Genomic DNA, 23,925 nt, shown 5'->3' on the forward strand with positions numbered 1-23,925 from the left:
AGGGCGTTGAGGGCAGGGAGGAGAACAGTGTGGCTGTGTCCTGGCACCAGCACAATGGATCAATTCCTCTGGGATCCTGATGAGCAGGAAGATACAGATGTGGAGCTGAGCCCAGAGGGACCCCACCACCCTGCACCAGAGAAGCAGCTCTCCACCTGCACCTTGAGATGTCTGTTGCCATCTGTGCTCAGCTGGGCCAGCCTGCAAAGATAACCAGCTTTAGATCCTCACATCCACCAAAGCCCCCCATGCCCTCCAGCCAGCCTTAGACAGCAAGGCTGGGAGTCAGGGTGCTGGGGAGCAAGTCCAGAAAAGGGCAGAGCTTCTGGGGGCCACCCATGTGCCCCCAGGGCCCCTCACTCCATGAGCTCACCCTCCTCTGCTGCTCCTGTTCTCCATGTCCTGTTTGTCCCAAGCAGCTGCTGGGACAGGCTGCATGTGGCCTCTTGCCCTGCCCCTCTGCCGGCACAGAGCCACTATTCAGATCCCCCAGGCTCTGCCTGAGGTCACCATTCTTGCATTTTTATTTTTACTTTTCTGCAAAATCAATCCCCTTGGCTCTCTGTGTCCCCTTTTGTCTCCCATGAGGCCCCAGACTGTGTCACAAGCTGGCGTGCTGCGAGAGGAGACCGCCTGTCTGGGGGAATGCAGCCCTTGGCAGGGGGAGACACACTGAGTGCAGTGCTGGTTCCAAGGGTCCCCTGGGATGTCATTGGGATGTCACTGGGATTTTGAGGGGGAGGGATTGGGAGAGCAGTGCATCTCAGCATCAGAGCTGGTCTGTGGGGCTGGCTCCCAGTGGGACCCTGGTGGCTCCTGCTCACATCCTCACATCCAGAGGCTATCCCCACATCTGCTGCTAGCTGTGCCCCACGGGGCTATGGCTGTGTGAGCTCTGGGTCCCCGGGTGTCCCTGGTGCCTCTGTTGGATGAAGTGGTCAGGGCTAGCGTCAGCAATGACCCCATGCTGGCCCAGAGCCCTCTCAGCTCCAGATACAGCAGAGGCTGGGTCATGCTGAGCCTGCAGCTGGAAAAACAACTGTGGAGGAGCCCCCGCATGTTCCTCAGCTGTATTTTTAGTTGCTGCTGGGTCAGAGGCTGTCAGAGGTGTGCAGGTGATAGTGGACAGCATCGGGTTTTGTGGTGCAGTGGGCAGCAGCCACAGCTCCCCACACCTTGATGACGGGGGTTCTCCGAGCTCTGGTGAAGTCCCTGTTGGTCTAGGGGCAACCACAGTTGCCACAGGTCCTGACCACAGCCCAGTTTATGGGTAACAACGAGCTCGTCATGGCTTGAAATGGGTAGAGGAGGTTTTCTTTTAGGCTGATGACTTCTCTTTCCAAGTTCTCTCCAAACCCAGCCAGGCTGCTCTCACTTTTCTTGCTCAGTCCACGAGTTTCCCCTGGTGTTTCCCAGCCAAAAAAACACCTGCCAATGGAAGGCTGGAGAGCAGAAGCAGTCATGCCTCTGGCACTGGTACAAGCCGCTGGGGAATTCCCAGGCTGGTAACGGCACTGGGGAACACAAATGTGTCCAGATTTCCTTGCAGATGGCAAAAATAACTGATGTCCTCACTCGCAGCCCCAACCCAGCTCCTGTTGTCCCTGGGCAGCCCCAGCACGTGGCTGCTGGGTGGTTTGAGCCATGGAATCACAAGAGAGATGTGGAAAGAGCTGGGGTGGAATGGGGAACTGCCCACACGTGCTGAGGAGCGTGTGGGGCCAGAGGGACTCCTGACCTGGGGAGCAGGGGGTGGCCCATGGGCAGTGGACAGAGGGGTCTTGACCTGCAGTGCTGGGCAAAGGGCAGCAGCAGCAGCACAGGACTCCTGCAAGTCCCTGCCCTCCTGGGCTCCTGGCTCCTATCTGACTATTCCCATTTTGTCTGCAGCAGGGTGGGGAAGCCAGCCTTTCCCCAGTGGAGCAGACCCCACATTCCCAGAACAGGCAGAGCTGAACAGGAGAAACCTTTACCTGTCCAAAGGGTTGGTGGCAGGCAGGGCAGGATTTCATGTTCCATCCCCTGTGTCACCACTTGCGGGAAGAACTACTGGCACAAATGTTGAGCTTTAGATGTGGTTTTGGCTGCTCCTTGCCAAACACAGCAGTGTTTGGTCAGTGCTCGGCTCTTTAAAGGCTTTTTTTCAGGTCACCTTCAAAACTTGCTCAAAGCCACAGCTAAAACTTCCTGGTTTTGCTTCCTCTCTGTGCTATTCCATAGAAAAATTTCATTTCTCCTTATGAAAGAGTTCTAGTTCCTCCATGTTCCTCCTGAACTTTTTGAGTGTTGTTTTGACACAGCCCTTCAATGAGATGGGTTTGTCACCATGGGAGGTTTGGGAGCTCGTGCTCCAAACTGTGTCAGACCCAGATTAGAGCTGATAATGAGTGGCAGGGAGGGTCACAGTGCACAAGGAACTGTGAGTGGGGATTTGGCCTTTTGCCTTTCTCCTCTGCTCTTGGATACTTCTTTCTGGGTAAAAAGAGCTCTGTGGGAAAGGAGCACTGCCCACAGGCTTCAGGGTCCCAGCGCTGGATTGGGCTGGCACTGATGGAGAGTCACAGCCTGTGTGTGGTGACGGTGAGTGCCTGTGGGACACAGCTCTGTCCTGGGTGGTTTGTCTCTCTCTGCAGGCACCATTCTCGCCATGTGTCTGTTTTCCAGGTTCCAGAGCTGACTGTGCTCCTTTCAAAAGCTGTAGCCACTCATACAAACCTTGAGGGCATTTGCAGGGTGTCTGCCAGGCAGCCTGTAAGTGACCCTTGTGAAAACTTGTGGGACAAAAGGCAAAGGGGAACAGAACGCTTTGGTCTCTCCATCTCCACGTGCAGAGTTCCTCCAGCACGGACTCCATGGTCTCATCCCTTAGGGTGTCCTGAGGCTGCACCCCCAAGGGATTGTTGTGCTTGAGCAACAGCTGCATTTCACAACATCCTTGATTGACTCAAGGGTGTTGCCTCTGGCAGCCAGGACTTCCCTGGATCCAGCATAAGATGTGCCTGCATCAGCAGCCATGGGTTTCCTGTGCCTGGACCCCAACAGGAAATGAAAGTGACTGAATCATTTCTTCTTCCCTCACTTTTGTCCTGCAAGAAGAGAGCAGCCAGCCAAGCTCTCCTGGCTGGTGGGACACAGGGATGTTCTTCCCTCGCACCTGCCTGGCTACACCCAGCTCCTGCCCCTCTCTCCAAACATCATGACAAGAGCTGTGACATGTCAGGCCTCAGAGGTGTTGTCTTTGGAGCTTGATGCTCCAAAGACATCGTGCTTGCTGGGGTGATGGATGTGTCCTCCTGTGCATGGCTGCTCTGTGCTGGAGCCCTGTGACAGGGTCTGGAGGTACAGGACACCCCACTGCAGCTGCCCAGCCCAGGCAGGTGCCCCTTTGCCAGCCCTGCTGGGTATGGGGGTCCTTAGGTCTGATCACATGAGGTGAGAAGTTGTCACCTGTCTTCTTCAGCCACTACTGTGCCCAAAGGCTGCTCCTGTGCCCCACGGCTACTCTGGTGCCTTTGGCAGGCCTGTGGTGTGACAGAAGCAACTCACAGAGTAGCCAGGAGGGCCGTGGGACAAGGACAGGGATGGAGAGTAGCAGGGCTGGGACCCTGCTCCTGGGCAGCCCAGGCTGTTCCCAGCTTTTTCTGGGTACAGGCTGCAGTAATGTGGCTCTGTTGGACTCAGCTGGCAGTGCCAAAGCCAGCTGTGCTCCACTGAGGATGCCACAGGCAGGGATTGCTGGCACTGACAGAGAGCTGGAAACTGGGCTGTTGCCTCCCAGTTTCCAGTGCTCCTTCCCTGCCTTGGGTGATTGGGACCAGGTGTGCCTCTGTGCCATGCCATGGTGCCAGCAGCACAGAGGAGCAGGGCAGTGGCCAAGCAGGAAGTCGTGGGGACGCCCCCCGCGGCTTCACACACAGCCCTCACTTACAGTTCCTGTTTTGTCAGGGATATAAAGGTGGTGTGAGCAGAGAGAGCCCAGCACAGCGTGGACTGTGGGAAGATAGGATGGGAGTGCAGAGCCTGGCAGTGGCTTGCAGGGCACTGGCCTTGTGCCTGGCACTAACCACAGCCACCAACCCCGGCGTCGTGGTGAGGATCACCCAGGCAGGCTTGGACTACGGTGGGTTCTGTTTCTGATTTCTCTCCTCACAGATTCACTGGTGGCAGAAGTGTAGAGCCAGGTACCCCGTGAGAAGTGCAGGGTCCTGGGGAAGGATGGGGGATTGTTTCCATGGGTGCCCACGTGAGGAGCACAGTGGCAGGATGGGATAATCCTTGGACACAGTGCCAAAGGCACTATCACCCAGGGCTTCCCCTGTTGCACCTGCCTGTCCCCAACCCCACAACAGGATGGAGCCCCTGCAGAGGGGACATCCCTGTGGGGTCTGAGGGAGCTGCAGCCAGGCAGTGTGGGGGGCTGGCACAGCAGGAGGATGCTGGTCCCACAGTTCGTCCAGGCAGCCAAGGCATGAGCCCTGGAGGAGAGAGTTGCAGAGCAGACAGGAGCTGGGGAGTTTTGGGGTGGGCCAGTGACAGAGATGGATGGGCCCTGTGCTGGTTTTATGGAGCAGGCAGAGCCCCGGCTCCAGCAGAGCGCACGTATGGATTGAGATTCACTGTGTGAGAAACAGCTCATTTACCAGGCAGCTCTGCCAGCCGTGTGGGAGAGAACGTGAGTCCCCATCTCAGATGGAGGCTGGGGTGCAGCACCAATTGATGTTGTGCCACTCCCTGGTAATACTCCATCCATCTTTGCCTGCTGTCAGTGTTCATGGAGTGGCCCAGTACCTCGGACTTCCCTCACACTTCACCTGGCTAGCAGCCTGGAGAGTGAAGATGGGGACATTTCTGTCCTTTCTGTGGCCACCACCTTCCCCTGGGGCTGCAAGCAGGGCACCAGGCACACTGCATGCCCAGTGTGTGCTCCAGCTCCTGTGGCAGTGGTGGAGTGATGCTCTCCCTGTGTTCCTGTAGCCCATCAGCAGGGGATTATGATCCTGGAGAAGGAGTTGGCCCAGCTGAAGCTGCCAGACATCTCGGGTGACACTCGTGTCTTACGCGTGGGGAAGGTGCGCTATGAGCTGTCCAGGTGAGCCCTACCAGGACTTTGGAGCCACCCACTGCCCCCAGCCCAGGATATGGGCAGGAGGTGTGGGGAGGGTGGGGAGTCCCCAGAGCAGTGAGGACCATCCTGTCCCCTCCACAGCTCCCTGAGATGTTGGTCCTGTCCTTGATGCAGGCAGATATGTTCCTATTTCACTCCTTGCCCAAGGGGTCACAGCACTCTGGGTGTGGGTGGACTGTTTGCAATCAAAGCCTGGGTAGTGCAGATGGCCTTGCCTGTGGCACCAGTGCACACGTTTCCATGTGGAGCAGGAGCCCAACCCCTGTGGAAGTGCCAGCTCCACTGGAATCACTGTGCTGGCAGCATCCCCAGCTGCATTTCTGCTGCTGCAAAGCTATGCCTGGTAGGGTCACACAGAGCAGAGTGGCACCTTGGGAATGCAGCCCTTGCAGCCACCCACAGCAGCTCCACTCCCTCCTGCTCGGCCTCCTTCCCTCCCTGATTGCCTCCCTCCCTCCCTAGCCTTGTGCCTGGGAGCCAGGAGCCACTGTAACATGGCTTTTCATTCATGTATTTTTAGGCTGCGCCTTCGTGAATTCCACTTGCCATACTCAAGGATTACCCCAGTCTCCAACGTGGGCCTGCAGGTCTCCATCGCCAATGCCTTTGCCGAGCTGGATGGGGACTGGCGGGTGAAGCTTTTCTTTGTGTCAGTTCCCAGCTCTTCCTCTTCCTATTCAGGAATCCACTCTGTGTCTCCAACTCTGGATCTGGACAGGTTTTTCTCCTCTCTCTCTCTCTTGTGTTTTGGGCACCTGTCACTTTGATCCCCCAGATATGATGGAGAAAACAGGGTGGGAACAGCAAGGCACATGAAAGGGGAGCTGTATATGGACCCTCAGCATCTCTCTTCAACCTACTTGCTCTCTTCAACTCTACTTGCTCTCACTCCTGTCTATTCAAGGGTTACCTCTTCTAGTTTATGTGCCAGTGAAATTTGTTTCTCCTGGGTTTAAAAACTTTCCCAGTCTCCTCTGGATGCACCATACAAGGGGGAGAATGATCTAGCTAGATTATTCATCCTGAAGCTGATTTGAGATCTCTTCACTGGGCCTTGGCATTGACAAACATCCCTTTCTTATTCCCCTCTCCCTGCAGTCGGGACCATGGATCTTTTAACCTGAAGGTGGAAAATGTCTATATAAAAATTAGCCTGAGGCTGGGTAGTGACACCACTGGGAAGCCCACCATCAGCACCTCAGACTGCAGTGCCAGCATCTCCAAAGTCCGGGTGCTCTTTTCTGGCAAGTTGGGGTATGTAACTTCACTGGAAGGTCTGGAACCACTGAATGTTAGCCCACCTGCCATAGCAATATGGCTCTGCCATAGCAATGTGGTTCTGTTGTGAGGAGTCAGTTGTTGGCAAATCTGAGGTGTTCTGGTCTTAAATCTGGCCTGAATTTCTCCTGCTGCACGTGTGGCTGCACATTCAAGAGGGGTGGGTGTGGTTAAGGCAGACACCAGACTTCTGTGGTTTACCAGTGAGTCTGTTTGCAAATCTGAACCATGGGGCAAAGTCAGATGCCAAATTGGTGTGGGAATGCTGTTCCCAAGCTCTTGCATCTCTTGTCTCTCCCTTTCCTGGCTACATCCTTCTGTAGTATGGACCTTTGTTAGGGCTTCTCTGTGTTTCTCTGCAGGTGGCTTTACAACTTGTTCCACAAGACTATTGAGTCCCGGTTGAGGAAGATTTTGGAGGACAAGGTATGTGAGCAGGGGAGGGCAGGGCCCTGGGTTTTCTGGTGGTCTTTGGCCCTCACTTGTAGGTGATGTGCTTGAAGGATCATATGTAGGGATGTAACTAGAGCCAGAACACGCGACTGTTTTGCCAATTCAATAAAAAACAAAGGAATGGGCGTTGCAGGCTCCATAGCACAGTGTGACTCAGACTGAATTTGAAACCTGGAACTTTTGCCAAAACCCAGCATAATTGGTTCCTAATTAACAAAGACTTTTCTTTCCATGTGGTCGGTTAATTAGATCTTACGTCTCAAGCCAAACTTATTGTAACCTGATCAGAGTTATCTTTTAACCAGCCATATTCTGGAGGGCTCTGGGGAGTACTGGGGGTGAAGCTCTCGTTCCTGGATTTCAGACATTTGGCGTTTTCTTTACTGAGGGGGTCAGGAAGCTCTGGTACCGCTGCCTGGTACAGACACTGACATGCAGGAGACCTGCAACAAGACATGGAAACAAGCTGTTAGCAATAATTACTACAAGGATAACTGGCATGAGTTACAGCCTCTCTGGATGTGAACCTTGCTCGGGAAGGAGGCAGTTGGAGAACAGGCAAATCCCACTCCTGCAGCAGATCCCATCTTCCCCAGACACTATTTCCAATTCCATGCAACACTTTTCCCAAGCCCCCTGGGGTCTGTGGCAGCAGATGGTCTGGCAGCAGGAGCAACACCAAGGCTCAAACGTCTTTTCTGCTGTTTTGTCCCCTGGAAGGAGGACAACTCTGGGACTGCAAAGGGACCCCACTGCCCTCTGCTCCTCCTCCAAGGCCCCTCGGCTGCGCACCCATTCTTCATTGTCTTTGTGGAGTGATGGTGTGAGGAGCAATGGGCAGGGATTGAGCTGTGCCCTGGGCACAGCTGGGCTGCAACCCAGGCCAAGCAGCCTGTGTCTGCCTCCTGCTGTTGCTGCAATGCTTGGGCTGTTCTAGTACCCCTAATTATGGAGCTCTATTCACAGGGAGATCCCAGTCACAGGGAAATCCCAGTCACAGGGAAATCCAGGTCACAGGGAAATGTGGGTCACAGGGAAATCCCGGTCAGAGGGACCAGGGCTGCATTTTTCTGCCTGCAGCAACATCCTCTCAGGCAGTGATGAGGCATTTCCAGCACAGACAGAAAAATATCACTGGAGACAGGGAAGAGCTGCAAACTGCTGTCACTAAGGTCATGCCTAAGGCTCTGTTGCCTCCTCCTCATCTCTGTCAGTGTGGTCACTGTGTCTCTGCAGTGCTGTACCTCACCATCAGCACTGTGGGCTGCATGCCCAGCCAGACAGATGACAGACAGATCCTGCCCATGGCTGCTGGGATGTTACAGTGAAAACACTGAAAAGAGCTTGTGCAGATTTCCTCAGCCATCTGCAAGACGGTGCCCTGCAGTAAATTCCCCACAAATGCCAGGGCTACACTTGTGGATGACAGAGGCAGAGAGATGCACTCTCCTGTCCTGGCAGACAGCTGTAGGAGCTCAGCAAAGCTCAGCTTCAGTGCAACCAATGTTCCTGCCCTGGGATGTGTTATTCCTTTCAGTTGCTCTGCTTTGGCTGAGTCCTAATTGCTCAGCACGGTTCATTCCTGCATGGGCCACATGAAATTCCTTCCAAGGGTCTCCCCAGAGCTGAACTGTGCCACAGGGAAATTGCTGCAAGCAGGTGCTTGTAGGTATAAATTCCGCTTGTGTCTCAGACATTTAATGTGCTGCCTGATGAACAGAGACAATCATCACTGTGTGCTCTTTGATTAGAGCAGGTTTTGTCACAGAGCAGGGAGTGTGGCTGAGGATCTGAGTGGGGACTGTGACCCGGCCACTCCACTCAGCTCTGTGCATTTCTGTCCCACAGGTCTGTGACAGTGTTGCCAAGTCTGTGAACAATGAACTCCAGACATACCTCCAGACCCTGCCAGGTACTGGGGGGACTGCAAATGGGTTTAGAAGCAGCTCTACTTAGCTTTTCCCAGTCATGGGGAATGTTTTACTTTGTGTCCACTCCCCATCTCCTGGTGTTCTGACACCCAAGCTGGAGCTGTGGAGCATCTCCTCAGCAGATTCAAATCACTCTGTATTCTGTGTGGCTGTGGATCACCTAGGATCTGTGTTCAAGGACTTGCAGGGTCTTGGGCTGTCTTAGCTCGGGGTTCCAGGCCATTCCTGGCCACAGAAATGTTCCAGGCCACACTGAGAAACATCCAGGAGAAAAGTGTTTTTTTTCTTTACAAGCACAGCGGCAGTTGGTACTGACCTGATGCACCAGGCAGCCCAGGAATGGCACTGCTCACATGACAGTGGAGGTCATCTGCTCCCAGCTTTCCCCACCATGTCATTCATCCCTCTTCCTCATGCTTACAGTCACAGCCAGGATAGATAGCAAGACTGGGATTGATTACTCCTTGGTGGCACCCCCAAGAGCTACTGCCCTGTCCCTGGATGCGGATCTGAAGGTGAGAGGCAGCACTGGAGACACTTGATTTTGCCAATGCCATTGCCCAGGCAGGTGGGAACAAGGTACCTGCAGCAAATGCTGTTTGCCGGCCTGAGTCAGCAGATGAGGGCCATGGCTGCTGCACCCCTTCTCCACGTCTCTCCCTCCTCCCAGGGTGAATTCTACTCCCTGGCCAAGCGCTCCACTGTCCCCTTCTCACCACTGCCACTGGCCTTCCCCTCGGATCACAACCGCATGGTTTACTTTGGAGTCTCCAGCTACTTCCTCAACACAGCTGGCATTGCCTACCAAAAGGCTGGGGCCCTGGTCTTTGAAATCACAGAGGCCATGGTGAGTGACACGAGTGGGACAGGGCTGGGAAAGAGGTTCCATTTGCTGAGGTGCTCTGGGAGCAGCCAGCAGTCTGGGTGAACTCCCAGTGAGAGAGGTGGGGGCTGTGGGATGGGGCTGGGCTGTCAGACAGGGCAGCATTTGAGGATGGGAGGGCTGGCCATGGGCTCCTCTGGGCCACATTGCCCCAGTGTGACAGTCTTCTCCTGCAGGTCCCAAAGGAAGCAGGATTCAGACTGGACACCTCTGTCTTCTCAGCCTTCATTCCCCAGGTGAGCAGTCTGGCCCTGCTTGCCCAGGGCCCTTGCACACACAGGCTTTGCTCTGTGCCAGGTGTTTTCTCTCAGGACCAGGGCTTTGTGCCATCATTCCCATCCTCTCCCTACTCCCACAGTTGGAGGAGATGTACCCGAACATGCCAATGAAGTTCAGGCTGTCTGCTCCCACTGCTCCGTTCCTGACTATTGGACCAGGAGGAATCTCATTCCAGCCCATTGTGGATGCCCAGGCTTATGCCATCCTTCCCAACTCCAGCCTGGCCCCTCTCTTCCTCCTCAGCCTGGTGAGTTCAGACACAGCCCATGGCAGTGGGGCAGAAGGGAGTTTGAGCTGTGCCCACTCCTGCTGCCCAGATCGTGCCAGGGGAGGTGCTGGGTGCTGACCAGGTACAGTGCAGGTGTCCCCAACTGAACAATTCCTGAAGCTGACAATTGCCATCTTTAATGCTGGGTGCAAACACGCCCCTGAATGGGCAGTGGTGTGTTTCAGCTGGTCTGAGCCATTGCCCCCGGTGTCTGCTTTGGGGTGAGGTGGGATGAGCACTGCCAGAGCTCTGTGCTCTCTCTCCCCAGACAGGGAATGTGTCTGCTGTCATCAACGAGAGATCCGGCCGCATAGTTGGGAGCGTGGACGTGGGCAGGTACAGAGGGGAGCAGCCACTGACTGGGCAGGGAATTGCTGGGGGTGTTTGTGTTTTGGGTGCCCAGGGATAGAGAGGGGATGGGAATGTCCCAGGGGTGTGGGCTTGCTGTGGAAGGAACTGGAGGGAGCTGGAGGGAGTGGGATCTGCATGGGCACCGACGGGGGGAATTGCTCCCTCTGTTGGGACATCCCCCCCAGCAGCACTTCTGTCCCTGCACAGGATCAGGCTCTCTCTGAAGGAATCGGCTGTTGGCACTTTCCAGGTGAGCTCTCCTTGACCATGACCAGAGCCCCAAGCAGGGAGCTGGCAGCCTGCTGGGGCCAGGACAAGGGTTCATTCCCTGCTGCCTCCCAACATGGGACCCCACACTGATCTTGCAGCCACCTTCTGCCTCAGTCTGCAAGGCTGGGAAACGATCCGTGGCTTCTCTCACCGCAACATTTCCTACCCTGCAAGTGTGACCAGACAAAGCTGCTGGTGTCTGGCAAAGTGTGTGCCCTTGCCACCTCCTTGTCTCTTTTTCTTTTCTAATTGTCCTCCAGTGCCTGTATGTCTCCTGTCCTGCAGGCTAAAGCTTTTCTTCCCTCTCTCCCCACTTCCCAGGTTCGAATGATGCAGTCTATAATGAATGTCATTACTTCCAGTACCCTGCTCCCACGTGTCAATGGTGAGAACCTACTGGGGTAATGGGGGTGCTCCACTCGGGTTGCTCCATCCAAATGGCCCCAGCTCACTAATTAAATCCTCATTGCCAAGGCTGATCAGGGAAAAGTGCGTGCAGGAGGCAGCAGTGAAGCCGTGGGAGCCTCTTGCTGCTCTGACTGGCTCCCAGCAGCAAACGCAATGGAAAAAATGAGCCCTTTGCATATCCTAATGCTTTCCAGACCCTCTCCTCAAATCCCTGCTTCTCCTGCCTAGCCAGCAGCTCACACCAGAGTGGGGCTGGTGCTGGAGGGCCTGAAGGGGCTGTCATGGCACAACATGCAGCCCTACGCCAGGAGCTTGGGAGGAGTTTCCTCTGCCTGCCCCAGGAGCAGTGGAGGAAAGGGCTGGGGGAAGGAGGTGGCCACCTTCTCTGTGTGCTCTGTGCTCCCTTGACTCCCATTCCCATTCCAATACAGACACATGCGTTGTCTTTTCCAGCCCGGTTAAATGAGGGTTTCCCTCTGCCCCTTCTGGACAGGATTCAGCTTTCCAATATCCTCGTGAAGTTCCACCAGGTGAGTGAGGGTGGAGTATCTGATCCCAGCTAGTGCCCATCCTGCTGCCCCCAGAGCTCTGCTTACCAACACAGCCTCAAAATCCACTTTCCCCAGCTGAGCTGGAAGTGATGGATGGGAAGGGTGCTCTCAGTAGCAAAACTTTGCTCTCCTTCCTGGCTGTAAGGTGGGAGTCTGGGATGGCACCACATTGTTCTCCATTTCTTAAATGTGGGATCTGAATTTTCCACAATGCTTTTTATAACAGCATCAGCCCCAAATGCCCACTCTCCCCTACTGGCAATGTCTGGATGTGCTGTGATGCCTGGTTGGATGAAGCCCCTGCCTGTGCTGGTGGATGGAGCTGTACCAGGTCCAGGGGAGCAGAGAGAGCCCCTGTGGTGGGGTGCTTAGGGGAAGGCCACAGCAAGGTCACCATGTGGATGTCAAATAGCTGTAGTGACGTGTGGCTGTGAAATTACTCCAGAGCCTGCCAGGGGGAAAAATAGGCACAGGGGTTGGCAGAGCCACATTTTCCAATTCATCCTTTTAGGGATGAGGTGGGTGCTGGGCAATGTAGCTGCCAGGGCCTGTAGCAGCCCAGTGTTTGCTCTCTCCCAGAATTTCCTGCTGCTTGGAGCAGATGTTCACTTCCAGCCCCTGGTATGAAGAAAAGGCGATGAGAGCCCTTCAGCACTAAATATGCTCCATTCACCACTTTGGCCTTCCCTGTCTACTGCCTAAGTCAAAGACCATCAGTCCTGCCAGTGTCCTGCACTGCTGCCTTGGCCCAGACCCCTGGCTGGGGGCTCACCCAGTCCTACCATGAGCTGGGGGTACCCTGCCCTGGGCCACCCCCTCCTCTCCTCCCTCTGAGCAGCAATAAAGGTGCTGGTGCTGGGGATATGGTGCTGGTGTCACTGTCTGCACGTCAGGCCACACTGGGCCAGGTGGGAGCTGGAGCTGGATCGGGACCACCTGGTTTGGCTGTTTCCATGGCCATGGCGAGGCACCATGGAGCACCTGTGTCCTGCTGTCCTGTCCCTTCACTCCAGCCTTGGGGCAGTGTGGCTGGAAAGAGCACAGTGGAAAAGACTCTGGGGGTGCTGCTCTACAGCAGCTGAACATGAGCACCAGGTGGCCAAGAAGGCCAGGGGCAAACTGGCCTGGATCAACCACAGCTGGGAAACAGGACCAGGGAAGGGATTGTGCTTTGTCCAGTTCTGGGCCCCTCACTTCAGGAAGGACATGGAGGTGCTGGAGCGTGTCCAGAGAAGGGGATGGAGCTGGGAAAGGGGCTGGAGCATCAGGAGAGGCTGAGGGACTTGGGGGGGCTCAGCCTGGAGAAAAGAAGGCTCAGGGGGATCTTCTCACCCTCACAACTCCCAAAGAGCCAGGTGGGGGTCAGGCTCTGCTCCCACGGAGCAAAGGACAGGATAAGAGGACATGGTCTTAAGCAGTATATGGGGACTTTTAGGTTGGATATTGGGAAGAATTTCTTCACAGAAAGGGTCATTAGACCTTAGAATGGGCTGCCCAGGGAGGTGGTGGAGTCACCGTCACTGGGGGTGTTTAAGGGAAAAGTGGCCGTGGCACTCAGTGCCCTGGTCTAGTTGGAATGGTCGTTCCGGGTTACAGGTTGAACTGGATGATCCGGGAGGTGGTTTCCAACCTAATTAAATCCGTGTTATTTTGATTCCCGCGGCAGGGCCGCCAGCAGCGGGGCGGGCTCGGAATGGCGGCGGGGCGGAGGCAGCGGCGGGGCCGGTCTCTGCCTGGCCTGCCGGTCCGTCCCCAAAAGTGGCCCTGTGTGCTGGGGCCACGACACTTTTTCTTCCTAAGAGCTTAGTCCCTGAGGTATTTCTGCAATGGAGGTGCTCTCAGGCAAGCAAAGTGATAGCAGATAAGATATAGTCAAGACATAATCCCCACACCACAAAGGGCACTCTCAGGTGCCATTGATTGCCTGCCTTTAGCTGAATTCTCCTCCCAAAGCACTAGGGCCGCTTGGGGCTGTGCTGGAGGGCAGCACTGGAGCGGGCAGTGTTGCTGTCTCCCCAGGGAGAAGGCAGAACAGGCCATCTGGAACCGGCTGCAGCAGCTGCGGGCGCTGAAGGCGCGGCGGCGCCCGGCTGGCGCTGCGCTCCGCATCGGGATCCTGGGTAGGGCCGCGCTGCATCCCCCGAGCCCCTGCAGCACCCGCCTTCCCTGGGCTGGCAGCAGCTGGGAAGGGCTGCAGGGAGTGAGGGAGAGCGGGCACTGCCCCATCAGCAGCCTGTCCTTTGCTGGCAGGATGCATGGCCGAGAGGCTGAAGGAGGAGATCCTGCACAGGGAGAAGCTGGTCGAGCTGGGTGTGGCAGCGCCGGTGCCTGCTGTGACCTCTCTGTGCTGAAGTGTCTGTCGGTTTAACGACAACCACAGTTGCCACAGGTCCTGACCACAGCCCAGTTCTTCTGTGGGTAACAACGAGCTCGTCCTGGCTTGAAATGGGTAGAGGAGGTTTTCTTTTAGGCTGATGACTTCTCTTTCCAAGTTCTCTCCAAACCCAGCCAGGCTGCTCTCACTTTTCTTGCTCAGTCCACGAGTTTCCCCTGCTGTTTCCCCAGCAAAAAAAACACCTGCTAGTGGAAGGCTGGAGAGCAGAAGCAGTCATGCCTCTAGCACTGGTACAAGCCGCTGGGGAATTCCCAGGCTGGTAACGGCACTGGGGAACACAAATGTGTCCAGATTTCCTTGCAGATGGCAAAAATAACTGATGTCCTCACTCGCAGCCCCAACCCAGCTCCTGTTGTCCCTGGGCAGCCCCAGCACGTGGCTGCTGGGTGGTTTGAGCCATGGAATCACAAGAGAGATGTGGAAAGAGCTGGGGTGGAATGGGGAACTGCCCACACGTGCTGAGGAGCGTGTGGGGCCAGAGGGACTCCTGACCTGGGGAGCAGGGGGTGGCCCATGGGCAGTGGACAGAGGGGTCTTGACCTGCAGTGCTGGGCAAAGGGCAGCAGCAGCAGCACAGGACTCCTGCAAGTCCCTGCCCTCCTGGGCTCCTGGCTCCTATCTGACTATTCCCATTTTGTCTGCAGCAGGATGGGGAAGCCAGCCTTTCCCCAGTGGAGCAGACCCCACACTCCCAGAACAGGCAGAGCTGAACAGGAGAAGCCTTTACCTGTCCAAAGGGTTGGTGGCAGGCAGGGCAGGATTTCATGTTCCATCCCCTGTGTCACCACTTGCGGGAAGAACTACTGGCACAAATGTTGAGCTTTAGATGTGGTTTTGGCTGCTCCTTGCCAAACACAGCAGTGTTTGGTCAGTGCTCGGCTCTTTAAAGGCTTTTTTTTCACTTCAGCTTCAAAACTTGCTCGAAGCCAGGGCTAAGACTTTCTAATTTTGCTTCCTCTCTGTGCTACTTCCTGTAAAATTTAAATTCTCCTTAGGGAAGAGTTCTAGTTCCTCCATGTTCCTCCTGAACTTCTTGAGTGTTTTGACACAACCCTTCAGTGAGATGGGGTTTGTCACCATGGGAGGTTTGGGAGCTCCTGCTCCAAACTGAGCTCTGGAGCAGGAGCTTATCTTATCCAGACCCAGATTAGAGCTGATGGTGGATTTCGGGGATGGTCACAATGCCAAGGAGGCTCTGAGTGGGGAGTTGGCCTTTTGTATTTGCCTTCTGCTCTTGCATGTTTTTTTTCTGGGCAAAAGAAGCTCTGAGGGAAAGGAGCACTGCCCATGAGCTTCAGTCTCAAGGATGTTGCCTCTGGCAGCCAGGACTTCCCTGGATCCAGCATGAGATGCTCCTGCATCAGCAGCCATGGACCCCAGGCACAGGAAATGAAAGTGACTGAATTATTTCTTTCTCCTGCACCTTTATCTTAAAACAAGAGAGCAGCCAGCCAAGCTCTCCTGGCTGTGGGGGCACAGGAGTGTTCCCCTCTCACACCCTCTCACACCTGCCTGGCTACACCCAGCTCCTGCCCCTCTCTCCAAACATCATGACAAGAGCTGTGACATGTCAGGCCTCAGAGGTGTTGTATTTGGAGCTCGATGCTCCAAAGACATCGTGCTTGCTGGGGTGATGGATGTGTCCTCCTGTGCATGGCCGCTCTGTGCTGGAGCCCTGTGACAGGGTCTGGAGGTGCAGGACACCCCACTGCAGCTGCCCAGCCCAGGCAGGTGCCCCTTTGCCAGCCCTGCTGGGTATGGGGGTCCTTGGGTCTGATCACATGAGGTGAGAAGTTGTCACCTGTCTTCTTCAGCCACTACTGTGCCCAAAGGCTGCTCCTGTGCCCCACGGCTACTCTGGTGCCTTTGGCAGGCCTGTGGTGTGACAGAAGCAACTCACAGAGTAGCCAGGAGTGCCATGGGACAAGGACAGGGATGGAGAGTAGCAGGGCTGGGACCCTGCTCCTGGGCAGCCCAGGCTGTTCCCAGCTTTTTCTGGGTACAGGCTGCAGTAATGTGGCTCTGTTGGACTCAGCTGGCAGTGCCAAAGCCAGCTGTGCTCCACTGAGGATGCCACAGGCAGGGATTGCTGGCACTGACAGAGAGCTGGAAACTGGGCTGTTGCCTCCCAGTTTCCAGTGCTCCTTCCCTGCCTTGGGTGATTGGGACCAGGTGTGCCTCTGTGCCATGCCATGGTGCCAGCAGCACAGAGGAGCAGGGCAGTGGCCAAGCAGGAAGTCCTGGTGAGGCCCCCAGTAACTCCAAACACCACCTTTGCCAGCAGTTCCTGTTTTGTCAGGGATATAAAGGTGGTGTGAGCAGAGAGAGCCCAGCACAGTGTGGACTGTGGGAAGAGAGGATGGGAGTGCAGAGCCTGGCAGTGGCTTGCAGGGCACTGGCCTTGTGCCTGGCACTAACCACAGCCACCAACCCCGGCGTCGTGGTGAGGATCACCCAGGCAGGCTTGGACTACGGTGGGTTCTGTTTCTGATTTCTCTCCTCACAGATTCACTGGTGGCAGAGGTGTGGAGCCAGGTACCCTGTGAGAAGTGCAGGGTCCTGGGGAAGGATGGGGGATTGTTTCCATGGGTGCCCACGTGAGGAGCACAGTGGCAGGATGGGATAATCCTTGGACACAGTGCCAAAGGCACTATCACCCAGGGCTTCCCCTGTTGCACCTGCCTGTCCCCAACCCCACAACAGGATGGAGCCCCTGCAGAGGGGACATCCCTGTGGGGTCTGAGGGAGCTGCAGCCAGGCAGTGTGGGGGGCTGGCACAGCAGGAGGATGCTGGTCCCACAGTTTGTCCAGGCAGCCAAGGCATGAGCCCTGGAGGAGAGAGCTGCAGAGCAGACAGGAGCTGGGGAGTTTTGGGGTGGGCCAGTGACAGAGATGGATGGGCCCTGTGCTGGTTTTATGGAGCAGGCAGAGCCCCGGCTCCAGCAGAGCGCACGTATGGATTGAGATTCACTGTGTGAGAAATACACAGCAGCCCAGTGCCTTGGACCTTCTGCAGATCTTACCCAATGCACAGCCTGGAGAGTGAGGACTGGGACATTGCTGTCCCTTCTATGCCCACCACCTTCCCCTGGGGCTGCATGCAGGGCACCAGGCAGCATCGCCTGTGTGCTCACAGGACTCTGTGCATGGAGGTTTGCTTTGAGGCCAGCCTGGGATGCAGCAACACCTGGATCTTTCTTTTGATCCTTCCACCACGTGCCCGGTGTGTGCTTCAGCTCCTGTGTCAGTGGTGGAGTGATGTTCTCCATGTTCCTGCAGCCAATCAGCAGGGGATTGCGGTGCTGGAGAAGGAGCTTGCCCAGCTGAAGCTGCCAGACATCTCGGGTAAATCAGGGAAGGTGCACTATGAGCTGTCCAGGTGAGCCCTGCCAGGACCTTGGAGCCACCCACTGTGCCCAACCCATATGGGAGGAGGTTTAGAGAGAGTGGGGAGTCCCCAGAGCAGTGAGGACCATCCTGTCCCCTCCAACTCCCTTCTGCTCACCCTCCTTCCCTCCCTCCCTCCCTCCCTCCCTCCCTCCCTCCCTCCCTCCCTCCCTCCCTCCCTCCCTCCCTCCCTCCCTCCCTCCCTCCCTCTGCTTGTGCTTCAGAGCCAGGAGCCACTGTAACATGGCTTTTCATTCATGTATTTTTAGACTGCACATTCCAAATTTCCGCTTGCCATACTCAAGGATTGCCCCGGTCTCCAACGTGGGCCTGCAGGTCTCCATCTCCAACGCCTCTGCCGAGGTGGATGGGGACTGTCGGGTGAAGTTTCTCTTAACGTGAGTTCCCTCAGCTCTTCCTCTCCCTATTCAGGAATCCACTCTGTGTCTCCAACTCTGGATCTGGACAGGTTTTTCTCCTCTCTCTCTCTCGGGCACCTGTCACTTTGCTTCCCCAGATATGATGGAGAAAACAGGGTGGGAACATGCAGGATCAAGGCAGGGAGCTGAAAGGGGAGCTGTATATGGACCCTCAGCGTCTCTTTTCAACCTCCCCTACTTGCTCTCACTCCCCTCTATTCAAGGGTTACCTCTTCTAGTTTATGTGCCAGTGAAATTTGTTTCTCCTGGGTTTAAAAACTTTCCCAGTCTCCTCTGGATGCACCATACAAGGGGGAGAATGATCTAGCTAGATTATTCATCCTGAAGCTGATTTGAGATCTCTTCACTGGGCCTTGGCATTGACAAACATCCCTTTCTCATTCCCCTCTCCCTGCAGTCGGGACCATGGATCTTTTAACCTGAAGGTGGAAAATGTCTCCATCAAAATCATCCTGAGGCTGGGTAGTGACACAACTGGGAAGCCCACCATCAGCACCTCAGACTGCAGTGCCAGCATCTCCAAACTCCGAGTGGGCTTTTCTGGCAAGTTGAGGTATGCAACTTCACTGGAAGGTCTGGAACCACTGAATGTTAGCCCACCTGCCATAGCAATATGGCTCTGCCATAGCAATGTGGCTCTGTTGTGAGGAGTCAGTTGTTGGCAAATCTGAGGTGTTCTGGTCTTAAATCTGGCCTGAATTTCTCCTGCTGCACGTGTGGCTGCACATTCAAGAGGGGTGGGTGTGGTTAAGGCAGACATCAGACTTCTGTGGTTTACCAGTGAGTCTGTTTGCAAATCTGAACCATGGGGCAAAGTCAGATGCCAAATTGGTGTGGGAATGCTGTTCCCAAGCTCTTGCATCTCTTGTCTCTCCCTTCCTGGCCACATCCTTCTGTAGTATGGACCTTTGTTAGGCCTTCTCTGTGTTTCTCTGCAGGTGGCTTTTCAACCTGTTCCACAAGACTGTTGAGTCCCGGTTGAGGAAGAATTTTGGGAGCCAGGTATGTAAGCAGTGGAGGGCAGGGCCCTGGGTTTTCTGGTGGTCTTTAGCCCTCACTTATAGGTGATGTGCTCAAAGGATCATATGTAAGGATGTAACTAGACCCAGAGCACACCTATGTGAGGTGGGTTAATCCTATCAGATGCTCTTCTTCAGCCACATCCTAATTGCTCAGCACGGTTCATTCCTGCATGGGCCACATGAAATTCCTTCCAAGAGTCCCCCCAGAGCTGAACTGTGCCACAGGGAAATTGCTGCAAGCAGGTGCTTGTAGGTATAAATTCCGCTTGTGTCTCAGACATTTAATGTGCTGCCTGATGAATGGAGACAATCATCACTGTGTGCTCTTTGATTAGAGCAGGTTTTGTCACAGAGCAGGGAGCGTGGCTGAGGCTCTGATTGGGGACTGTGACCCGGCCACCCCACTCAGCTCAGTGGCCTTTCTGTCCCACAGGTCTGTGACAGTGTGGCCAAGTCTGTAAAAAACAAGCTCCAGAAGCAGATCCTGACCCTGCCAGGTACTGGGGGGACTCCAAATGGGTTTAGAAGCAGCTCTTTCTAGCTTTTTCCAGCTATTGAGCTGTGGTTTGTGTTCATTCCCCATCTCCTGGTGTTCTGACACCCAAGCTGGAGCTGTGGAGCACCTCCTCAGCAGTTTGTCATCACCATGTCCTGTGTGGCTGTGGATCCCTCCAGGACCTGTGCCCAAGGACTTGCAGGGTCTTGGACTGCCTTGGCTTGGGGATCCAGGCCATTCCTCAGATCCAGTAGATGGCTGTGAAAAAGCCAGAAGAAAAATGGGGGGTTTTGCTTCTTAGCAGAAGCAAGAAAAGGGGCAGTTGGTATTGAGCTGATGCACCAGGCAGCCAGGAATGGCACTGCCCACATGACAGTGGAGGTCATCTGCTCCCAGCTTTCCCCACTGTGTTATTAATCTCTCTTCCTCGTGTTTACAGCAACGGTCAGGGTAGATAGCAAGATTGGGATTGATTACTCCTTGGTGGCACCCCCAAGAGCTACTGCCCAGTACCTGGACCTGGACCTGAAGGTGAGAGGCAGCCCTGGAGACACTTGATTTTGCCAATGCCATTGCCCAGGCAGGTGGGAACAAGGTACCTGCAGCAAATGCTGTTTGCCAGCCTGAGTCAGCAGATGAGGGCCATGGCTGCTGCACCCCTTCTCCACGTCTCTCCCTCCTCCCAGGGTGAATTCTACTCCCTGGCCAAGCACTCCACTGTCCCCTTCTCACCACTGCCACTGGCCTTCCCCTCGGATCACGACCGCATGGTTTACTTTGGAGTCTCCAGCTACTTCTTCAACACAGCTGGCATTGCCTACCAAAAGGCTGGGGCCCTGGTCTTTGAAATCACAGAGGCCATGGTGAGTGACACGAGTGGGACAGGGCTGGGAAAGAGGTTCCATTTGCTGAGGTGCTCTGGGAGCAGCCAGCAGTCTGGGTGAACTCCCAGTGAGAGAGGTGGGGGCTGTGGGATGGGGCTGGGCTGTCAGACAGGGCAGCATTTGAGGATGGGAGGGCTGGCCATGGGCTCCTCTGGGCCACATTGCCCCAGTGTGACAGTCTTCTCCTGCAGGTCCCAAAGGAAGCAGGATTCAGGTTGGACACCTCTGTCTTCTCAGCCTTCATTCCCCAGGTGAGCAGTCTGGCCCTGCTTGCCCAGGGCTCTTGCACACACAGGCTTTGCTCTGTGCCAGGTGTTTTCTCTTAGGACCAGGGCTTTGTGCCATCATTCCCATCCTCTCCCTACTCCCACAGTTGGAGGAGATGTACCCGAACATGCCAATGAAGTTCAGGCTGTCTGCTCCCACTGCTCCGTTCCTGACTATTGGACCAGGAGGAATCTCATTCCAGCCCATTGTGGATGCCCAGGCTTATGCCATCCTTCCCAACTCCAGCCTGGCCCCTCTCTTCCTCCTCAGCCTGGTGAGTTCAGACACAGCCCATGGCAGTGGGGCAGAAGGGAGTTTGAGCTGTGCCCACTCCTGCTGCCCAGATCGTGCCAGGGGAGGTGCTGGGTGCTGACCAGGTACAGTGCAGGTGTCCCCAACTGAACAATTCCTGAAGCTGACAATTGCCATCTTTAATGCTGGGTGCAAACACGCCCCTGAATGGGCAGTGGTGTGTTTCAGCTGGTCAGAGCCATTGCCCCCAGTGTCTGCTTTGGGGTGAGGTGGGATGAGCACTGCCAGAGCTCTGTGCTCTCTCTCCCCAGACAGGGAACGTGTCTGCTGTCATCAACGAGAGATCCGGCCGCATAGTTGGGAGCGTGAACGTGGGCAGGTACAGAGGGGAGCAGCCACTGACTGGGCAGGGAATTGCTGGGGGTGTTTGTGTTTTGGGTGCCCAGGGATAGAGAGGGGATGGGAATGTCCCAGGGGTGTGGGCTTGCTGTGGAAGGAACTGGAGGGAGCTGGAGGGAGTGGGATCTGCATGGGCACCGACGGGTGGAATTGCTCCCTCTGTTGGGACATCCCCCCCAGCAGCACTTCTGTCCCTGCACAGGATCAGGCTCTCTCTGAAGGAATCGGCTGTTGGCACTTTCCAGGTGAGCTCTCCTTGACCATGACCAGAGCCCCAAGCAGGGAGCTGGCAGCCTGCTGGGGCCAGGACAAGGGTTCATTCCCTGCTGCCTCCCAACATGGGACCCCACACTGATCTTGCAGCCACCTTCTGCCTCAGTCTGCAAGGCTGGGAAACGATCCGTGGCTTCTCTCACCGCAACATTTCCTACCCTGCCAGTGTGACCAGACAAAGCTGCTGGTGTCTGGCAAAGTGTGTGCCCTTGCCACCTCCTTGTCTCTTTTTCTTTTCTAATTGTCCTCCAGTGCCTGTATGTCTCCTGTCCTGCAGGCTAAAGCTTTTCTTCCCTCTCTCCCCACTTCCCAGGTTCGAATGATGCAGTCCATAATGAATGTCTTGAGTTCCAGAGTTGTGCTTCCACGTGTCAATGGTGAGAACCTACTGGGGTAATGGGGGTGCTGGAGCACCCTCCACTCGGGTTGCTCCATCCAAATGGCCCCAGCTCACTAATTAAATCCTCATTGCCAAGGCTGATCAGGGAAAAGTGCGTGCAGGAGGCAGCAGTGAAGCCGTGGGAGCCTCTTGCTGCTCTGACTGGCTCCCAGCAGCAAACGCAATGGAAAAAATGAGCCCTTTGCATATCCTAATGCTTTCCAGACCCTCTCCTCAAATCCCTGCTTCTCCTGCCTAGCCAGCAGCTCACACCAGAGTGGGGCTGGTGCTGGAGGGCCTGAAGGGGCTGTCATGGCACAACATGCAGCCCTACACCAGGAGCTTGGGAGGAGTTTCCTCTGCCTGCCCCAGGAGCAGTGGAGGAAAGGGCTGGGGGAAGGAGGTGGCCACCTTCTCTGTGTGCTCTGTGCTCCCTTGACTCCCATTCCCATTCCAATACAGACACATGCGTTGTCTTTTCCAGCCCGGTTAAATGAGGGTTGGCATCTCCCAATGCCGAATGGGGTTCGGCTCTCCAATGTCCTCGTGAAGTTCCACCAGGTGAGTGAGGGTGGAGCATCTGATCCCAGCTAGTGCCCATCCTGCTGCCCCCAGAGCTCTGCTTACCAACACAGCCTCAAAATCCACTTTCCCCAGCTGTGCTGGAAGTGATGGATGGGAGGGTGCTCTTCCCTGAGATCCCAGTAGTCCAGCAGCAAACCAGAACACACGTGCCAATCCATTCTCCCTTCAGGGATGCGGTGGGTGTTAAGTAATGCAGCTGCCTGGGCCAGTGGCAGCTCACTACTTTGTCTCTGTCTCCCAGAATTTCCTGCTGCTTGGAGCAGATGTTCGCATGTAGCCCCAGTGATGAAGATAAGGTGATGAGAGCCCTACAGTGATAAATATGCTCCATTCACCACTTTGCCTTGTCCTGTCCATGATCCCAGCACCAATGATCACTGCTCCTGCCAGTGTCCTGCCACGCTGCCTTGGCCCAGACCCTCCATCCTCCTGCTGGGGCCTCACCTGGTGCTACCATGAGTTTGGGGTGCCCTGTCCCAAGCAACCTCCCCCTCCTTCCTCTGAGCAGCAATAAAGGTGCTGGTGCTGGAGCCTGTCAGAGTTACTGTCTGTGCTTGGGGCTGCACTGGTCCCGGTGGGAGCTGGAGCTGGATCGGGACCACCTGGTTTGGCTGTTTCCATGGCCATGGCGAGGCACCATGGAGCACCTGTGTCCTGCTGTCCTGTCCCTTCACTCCAGCCTTGGGGCAGCGTGGCTGGAAAGAGCACAGTGGAAAAGACTCTGGGGGTGCTGCTCTACAGCAGCTGAACATGAGCACCGGGTGGCCAAGAAGGCCAGGGGCAAACTGGCCTGGATCAACCACAGCTGGGAAACAGGACCAGGGAAGGGATTGTGCTTTGTCCAGTTCTGGGCCCCTCACTTCAGGAAGGACATGGAGGTGCTGGAGCGTGTCCAGAGAAGGGGATGGAGCTGGGAAAGGGGCTGGAGCATCAGGAGAGGCTGAGGGAGCTGGGGGGGCTCAGCCTGGAGAAAAGGAGGCTCAGGGGGATCTTCTCACCCTCACAACTCCCAAAGAGCCAGGTGGGGGTCAGGCTCTGCTCCCACGGAGCAAAGGACAGGATAAGAGGATATGCTGCACTAGGTTACTTTTAGGTTGGATATTGGGAAGAATTTCTTCACAGAAAGGGTCATTAGACCTTAGAATGGGCTGCCCAGGGAGGTGGTGGAGTCACCGTCACTGGGGGTGTTTAAAGGAAGGATGGCCGTGGCACTCAGTGCACTGGTCTGGTTGAAATGGTCGTTCTGGGTCACAGATTGAACTCGATGGTCTTGGAGGTAGTTTCCAACCTAATTAATTTGTGGTTTTTTGATTCCCGCGGCGGCACCTCCCAGCAGCGGGGCGGGCCCG

General features: G+C 55.6%; 2 protein-coding genes across 4 annotated transcripts; both read left to right on the forward strand.

Moving 5' to 3' along the window:
- The first annotated feature begins 3,959 nt into the window (after positions 1-3,959).
- On the forward strand, positions 3,960-12,659 carry LOC306809920 (bactericidal permeability-increasing protein-like). Of its 2 annotated transcripts, none has more exons than XM_079321843.1 (15): positions 3,960-4,120; positions 4,975-5,089; positions 5,646-5,774; positions 6,224-6,379; positions 6,766-6,829; positions 8,705-8,768; positions 9,211-9,302; positions 9,458-9,634; positions 9,847-9,906; positions 10,029-10,196; positions 10,486-10,553; positions 10,776-10,818; positions 11,160-11,223; positions 11,700-11,776; positions 12,377-12,659. In XM_079321843.1, exons 1-15 carry the CDS (start codon positions 4,006-4,008, stop codon positions 12,422-12,424), a joined length of 1,440 nt encoding a protein of 479 aa, XP_079177969.1. In that variant the 5' UTR covers positions 3,960-4,005; the 3' UTR covers positions 12,425-12,659. The 2 variants fall into 2 exon arrangements, with proteins under 2 accessions (XP_079177969.1, XP_079177970.1); XM_079321844.1 differs by lacking the exon at positions 12,377-12,659 and adding an exon at positions 12,309-12,329.
- Positions 12,660-15,943: 3,284 nt separating this feature from the next.
- On the forward strand, positions 15,944-22,948 carry LOC306809919 (bactericidal permeability-increasing protein-like). Of its 2 annotated transcripts, XM_079321842.1 has the most exons (15): positions 15,944-16,666; positions 17,472-17,571; positions 17,849-17,977; positions 18,417-18,572; positions 18,958-19,021; positions 19,475-19,538; positions 19,977-20,068; positions 20,224-20,400; positions 20,613-20,672; positions 20,795-20,962; positions 21,252-21,319; positions 21,542-21,584; positions 21,926-21,989; positions 22,476-22,552; positions 22,818-22,944. In XM_079321842.1, the coding sequence occupies exons 1-15, from the start codon at positions 16,552-16,554 to the stop codon at positions 22,851-22,853; spliced, it is 1,413 nt and encodes a 470-aa protein (XP_079177968.1). In that variant the 5' UTR covers positions 15,944-16,551; the 3' UTR covers positions 22,854-22,944. The 2 variants fall into 2 exon arrangements, with proteins under 2 accessions (XP_079177968.1, XP_079177967.1); XM_079321841.1 differs by lacking the exon at positions 15,944-16,666 and having other exon boundaries at positions 16,711-17,571; positions 22,818-22,948.
- The last annotated feature ends 977 nt before the right edge of the window (positions 22,949-23,925 follow it).

Source organism: Erithacus rubecula (assembly GCF_903797595.1).
Source record: "Erithacus rubecula genome assembly, chromosome: 18".
Classification (NCBI taxonomy): Eukaryota; Metazoa; Chordata; class Aves; order Passeriformes; family Muscicapidae; genus Erithacus; species Erithacus rubecula.

Excerpts from the sequence above, each read along its gene's own strand:
- LOC306809920 (XM_079321843.1), top strand. The coding sequence starts at position 4,006 with ATGGGAGTGCAGAGCCTGGCAGTGGCTTGCAGGGCACTGGCCTTGTGC. Across the intron at positions 4,121-4,974 it reads CCAGGCAGGCTTGGACTACG|CCCATCAGCAGGGGATTATG; the intron begins GTGGGTTCTGTT and ends GTGTTCCTGTAG. Across the intron at positions 10,197-10,485 it reads CTCTCTTCCTCCTCAGCCTG|ACAGGGAATGTGTCTGCTGT; the intron begins GTGAGTTCAGAC and ends CTCTCTCCCCAG.
- LOC306809919 (XM_079321841.1), top strand. The coding sequence starts at position 17,219 with ATGCACAGCCTGGAGAGTGAGGACTGGGACATTGCTGTCCCTTCTATG. Across the intron at positions 18,573-18,957 it reads GGCTTTTCTGGCAAGTTGAG|GTGGCTTTTCAACCTGTTCC; the intron begins GTATGCAACTTC and ends GTTTCTCTGCAG. Across the intron at positions 20,673-20,794 it reads TCTCAGCCTTCATTCCCCAG|TTGGAGGAGATGTACCCGAA; the intron begins GTGAGCAGTCTG and ends CTACTCCCACAG.